This window comes from Cnephaeus nilssonii, assembly GCF_951640355.1.
Source record: "Cnephaeus nilssonii genome assembly, chromosome: 6".
Classification (NCBI taxonomy): domain Eukaryota; kingdom Metazoa; phylum Chordata; class Mammalia; order Chiroptera; family Vespertilionidae; genus Cnephaeus; species Cnephaeus nilssonii.
This window is the reverse complement of record NC_137077.1, coordinates 47,167,361-47,173,030: the sequence shown is the minus strand read 5'-3', so window position 1 is coordinate 47,173,030 and position 5,670 is coordinate 47,167,361. Positions and strand designations below refer to the sequence as shown.

Genomic DNA, 5,670 nt, shown 5'->3' with positions numbered 1-5,670 from the left:
TTGAATAGCAACGGTGTGAGGCTGGCTACAATTCCCACAGTTGCCTCTCAGAGGAGTTTTACTGAATTCATATAAGATCCATAAAAAAAGAAATGCAGTTATTGAGCTAACATCACACAGTTGTCTGTGGATGGAGGCAACATTACAAAATGGTCTTCCTTTTACAATGTACAGTTCTTTTTAATTTGGTGTTTCAGTTATTTTTCTCATTCCAAAAAAAAACACAGAACAATGTAGAATTCAACTGCATGCACAAATAGTACTAGCTTCTCAACTCAATTCCTTTTCCTTGTATTTTCTCAATTTTTTATCATGAAATATGATTCATATCACATAGACTTCTGGTAAAGGAATATTTGTAGTAAACTCTTTAGTTCATTAGATCTTAATTATTGCCATGTTTGAACCACTTGTGTGCTTCCATATTTAGTATGGTTATTCTTTCCATCTTCCATTTTTGTTTAGCTATTTCGGGGAGGGGTGCAAAAGAAGGTCTGAAAATAAATTACTGGAACCAGAGAAACCATTTTGGATGGCTCTATTATTGAACCTTTAAAAATCACATTTACCCAAGCCATTTTAAGCGTCATTCCTGTCACTTTATTTTAAAGCAATTAGAGATATTGAATCCTCACCGAATATGGTCGAGTTCAACATACTTTGACGGAGGAACGGGGAGTAATTTTCCATTAAATATTTTATCACAACACAAATTCTGCGATTAAGTGTTGGGGAAAAAAACCTTACATTGGTGGTTTTAACTGTAGTTTGAGGTTTAAGCAACATAAAATCATCCAACCCCAGTTCTCTTTCTTCCTTTTTGCACTCCCCTTCCCAGCCCCACCCCACAATGGATGCTCGACTGTTTTTTCTCGGTCTCTTTGTCTGAAGGATGCAAACAGTCTATGGATGCTAGGGAAAAGGGGGTGGGGGAGAAATTACCTCATCCCATGTCGTTTGCACCAATCACAACTCTCCTGTCGTGGCTTCTCTGGGCAGACTGAGGGGTCTGGACCAACAGGAAAAGGCCCCAGCCCATTCCCCATGGTGACTGAGTTGTATATAGGGAGCTGCATCCGCCCATGTGCCGCAGGTTCTCTTACATCGACCGCCTAAGAGTCGCGCTGTAAGAAGCAACAACCTCTCCTCTCCTCTCCGCCATCCGCTCGGCAGCCTCAAAGCAGCAGCCATGGTAAGAATTTGTTTTCCCTGGCTCTTTGTGGCCGTTGGGTGGGGTCAGTCTTCCAGGGTCTATTGGAAAATCTGAAGCCCCATTCCCTTTACAACTTCTTTGGTAAGGGTAGCCTTACGCTTTGTTGGCAAGGTTAACCTTCGTCTACCCCAAATCCTTGAGCCGGGCGCCGCCGCAGTGCGGAGCGCACCAGCCCGGCAAGAACTGCGCCCAGGGCGCCGCAGAACCGTGGGGAAGAACAAAGGCGACGTGGAAGGGTTTTTGTTAGCTGAGCCTTTCCAAGCCACAAGCAGCCCATCTGTTGGCGATGAAAGGGTCGGGCAGGGAAAGACGATCGTGGCGTCTCCTGCTTGGCCCCCACCCCACAATGTACACTGTATTCGTGTGACTCCGAGAGGCTCTTTTCTTCCTCGCGTGTTTCCCGAGGGACTGGGAGAGGAGGAGTCGCCCAAAAGACCAGGGGTCGGTGGGTGTATCCGGGAGGAGTTGGGGGCAGAGAAGGACTGGAACAGAGCGGAGCCTTGGGTTAGTTAAAAAAAAAGAAGAAGTTCCCTCGCTGGCTAGTCGGCATTTTAGAAAGACACCCGTATATTAATGGGGGAAAGTGGTTAGTTTCTGTTGGTGCCGGCGTCAGGGAGGCGCAGGGGCGTTGTTCGTTTCTGGCTTCTCCGGCCTTGGAGCCACTAGGCGGGGTTCACTCTTGCTAAACCTCTTCTGTCAAGAGAAGACTTAGTAAAAGTCTTCCATCATTGCAGAATTGTAGGCGTTAAAAGGTTTTTCATTCACTGCTAAACTGTAGATGAAATAGTTTTACTTGAGGAGCAAATTCACAATTTACTTGACAAGCCCTTTAAAGTCTGGCCCTTGGCTACCCCACCCTGACTGACAGAGAGAGGGGGGGGGGCGGGGGCGGGGGGCTTAGCCGCCTGTTCAATGAAAAAGACCACTGTGTGAGCCAGGGTACCCCAATGTTCAGGACCCTGGGAAACGCCCTTCCCCGCCCCTCCCCGCCATATGTCAGTGAAGAGACAATGGATAGACAATAGAAGTTGTAGTCATAAAGACCATAGAGAAGAAAATATCTATTGAATGTGATTAATATGAACATCCTATGGTGGGTAGAAAAATCTCAATGAAAATAGGTACTATTTTGTTTTTTAAATATATATTTTATTATTCTTTCACTGGGTTCTTTGTTTGGTAGCTTCTCATGTGATATTTGTTTCTAATTTAGGAACTGTTGTTTTAAAGATACTCCTAAAAAGATAAAAAATAAAGATACTCATAATTTTTAAGTTTTTTACAGTGGAGAAAATTCTGGAGAAACTTTTTTAAAAAGTAACGAAATTGCTGCAGACAAAGAAGAATTATACTCTGTGTCCAGCTGTCTTTTGTTCGAATGCATCTTCATTAATTCATTTCAATTTAGGCATATGGTCCTAGCCTGGCTCAGAGGAGGAAAACTGGCAGAATGGCACAATGAGATCATGTAGGCAGTTTCTGGAAATAGAGCTTGCTCTGTTAAATAATGTAGCAGACAGTACAGGCTAGCACCAGGCACCACAAATTCAGCAATGCAGGAGTCAGCCCTTGTTGAGCTTCCAACCCCCTGGTACAGATGGATTCTGCAGATAGGCTGCAGAAGGGTGTGGCTTCTAGCCTCAGCTGCAGTGCAGATGTCCATGTTGAAATACTAAATCATATTTAGAAGAAACTCCTATCTTTATTTAAAGGGGAAGGTGGTAGTAATATTGATTCCAATTAATGATTTAGTTTAACTTCATTTTATAAAATTTGTGCTTTGAGTATTTTTTTAATATGGACAATCTATTTAAGCATGACTATGGGAACAATGGACTTGCACCATGTGCTAAACAGTGCAACATTATTATTCAGGCCACACCCATATGCAGTATTTGTAGCAGGTGCTTTGTTTAAATCATTTTTATCATGTTAGGGATATGACCTCTGATAAATTTGAAGACAACCTGTATGTTACTAGAAATATTTTTTTAAATCTACTGAAAATTCAAAATGCTACCACAACTTAATATTACAATTTTTCTTGTTTCCTTTTAACAGCGTGAGTGCATCTCCATCCATGTTGGCCAGGCTGGTGTCCAGATCGGCAATGCCTGCTGGGAGCTCTACTGCCTGGAACACGGCATCCAGCCCGATGGCCAGATGCCAAGTGACAAGACCATTGGCGGGGGAGATGACTCCTTCAACACCTTCTTCAGTGAGACAGGCGCTGGCAAGCATGTGCCCAGGGCAGTGTTTGTAGACCTGGAACCCACAGTCATTGGTGAGTTGACCTCAGTAACCCAAGTAAGACACACACACCCCGGGGTCTGGGACACGAGGTGTGGCCAGGGGGCTCTATTGAGGCCCTGGGGTTGAGCAGGCTTGTGCAGGTTGTTAGTGATGGGTGGCTGCTTTGGTTCCCTTTTGCAGATGAAGTTCGCACTGGTACCTACCGCCAGCTCTTCCACCCTGAGCAGCTGATCACAGGCAAGGAAGATGCTGCCAATAACTATGCCCGTGGACACTACACCATTGGCAAGGAGATCATTGACCTCGTCCTGGACCGAATTCGGAAATTGGTATGTTTCTTCTCAAGAATAAAGAAATTAATTAGCCTAAGGTAGACATTTAAAGTATGCTCTTCTTTTTTTTAAACACAGAATTGAAATGTAATAGAGTGGGAGATGAATTATTTCTTTATTGTTTGTTAAAACATGAATTATTTGAAATCATTTCATAAATTTTAATGAAGAAATATTTTTAATTAATAAATGCTGAGCTATTCCAGAAAGGCCTACATTTTTTCTAAAGTGTTTCCTGTCAAAATAAGATTTAGATCACTGGAATGTATGAAAAGTGAAAATACATCACAAAAAGCAATAACTGTGTTTCCTCTATTCTTTTCTAACAGGCTGACCAGTGCACAGGCCTTCAGGGCTTCTTGGTTTTCCACAGCTTTGGTGGGGGAACTGGTTCTGGGTTCACCTCTCTGCTGATGGAACGTCTCTCCGTCGATTATGGCAAGAAGTCCAAGCTGGAGTTCTCCATTTACCCAGCCCCCCAGGTCTCCACAGCTGTAGTTGAGCCCTACAACTCCATCCTCACCACCCACACCACCCTGGAGCACTCTGATTGTGCCTTCATGGTTGACAACGAGGCCATCTATGACATCTGTCGTAGAAACCTCGATATTGAGCGCCCAACCTACACTAACTTGAATAGGTTGATAGGTCAAATTGTGTCCTCCATCACTGCATCCCTTAGGTTTGATGGTGCCCTGAATGTTGATCTGACTGAATTCCAGACCAACCTGGTGCCCTATCCTCGCATCCACTTCCCGCTGGCCACATACGCCCCTGTCATCTCTGCTGAGAAAGCCTACCATGAACAGCTTTCTGTAGCAGAAATCACCAATGCGTGCTTTGAGCCAGCCAACCAGATGGTGAAATGTGACCCTCGCCATGGTAAATACATGGCTTGCTGCCTTTTGTACCGTGGTGACGTGGTCCCCAAAGATGTCAATGCTGCCATTGCCACCATCAAGACCAAGCGTACCATCCAGTTTGTGGACTGGTGCCCCACTGGCTTCAAAGTTGGCATTAATTACCAGCCTCCCACTGTGGTCCCTGGTGGAGACCTGGCCAAAGTACAGCGAGCTGTGTGCATGCTGAGCAACACCACAGCTATTGCTGAGGCCTGGGCTCGCCTGGACCACAAGTTTGACTTGATGTATGCCAAGCGTGCCTTTGTGCACTGGTACGTGGGTGAGGGCATGGAGGAAGGAGAGTTTTCTGAGGCCCGTGAGGACATGGCTGCCCTTGAGAAGGATTATGAGGAAGTTGGTGTGGATTCTGTTGAAGGAGAGGGTGAGGAAGAAGGAGAGGAATACTAAATTTAAAATGTCACAATGGTGCTGCTTTTACAGGGAAACTTATTCTGTTTTAAACATTGAAAAGTTCTGGTCTGATCAGTTCATTTGTATGTAGAGCAGTGTACACTCTCATACAATTACTGGCCTATGCTTTAAAACAATGCTTTGTTACAGATCCAAATTGTCAATTTCTCGGATGGGTTTGAATAAAGTATTCCCTGTCTTAAATGAGTTCAGACTTGTGTTTTCTATTTGGGTGTCTGAAAATATTTATGTGCTTATTTAGTACGTTGAGTAGAAAGGGCAAATGTTGACTGATATATACATATATTACAAAGTGACTTTTATTTCAAATTATCTTCATATATTATAAAACAAATTATAAAATGTATATCTAATATTATAATTAAATAATATCCATGCTATTCTTAAATTTTGACTCCATTCTAATAGTTACTTAAAATGCCAGTACTTTTTACAATTGACATTTGCTAATACACAGCCAATGTCTAATTGGCTGCTGAGTCTCACACAACTAACATAAAATGGTGAGTGTCCAAATGCATCATCAGGTCTTACAAGC

General features: G+C 43.4%; 1 protein-coding gene across 1 annotated transcript; it reads left to right on the top strand.

Annotated features, from left to right (window-relative positions):
• The first annotated feature begins 1,033 nt into the window (after positions 1 to 1,033).
• TUBA1A (tubulin alpha 1a) lies at positions 1,034 to 5,319 on the top strand. Its single transcript, XM_079774650.1, has 4 exons — positions 1,034 to 1,192; positions 3,275 to 3,497; positions 3,647 to 3,795; positions 4,128 to 5,319. The coding sequence occupies exons 1-4, from the start codon at positions 1,190 to 1,192 to the stop codon at positions 5,106 to 5,108; spliced, it is 1,356 nt and encodes a 451-aa protein (XP_079630776.1). The 5' UTR covers positions 1,034 to 1,189; the 3' UTR covers positions 5,109 to 5,319.
• The last annotated feature ends 351 nt before the right edge of the window (positions 5,320 to 5,670 follow it).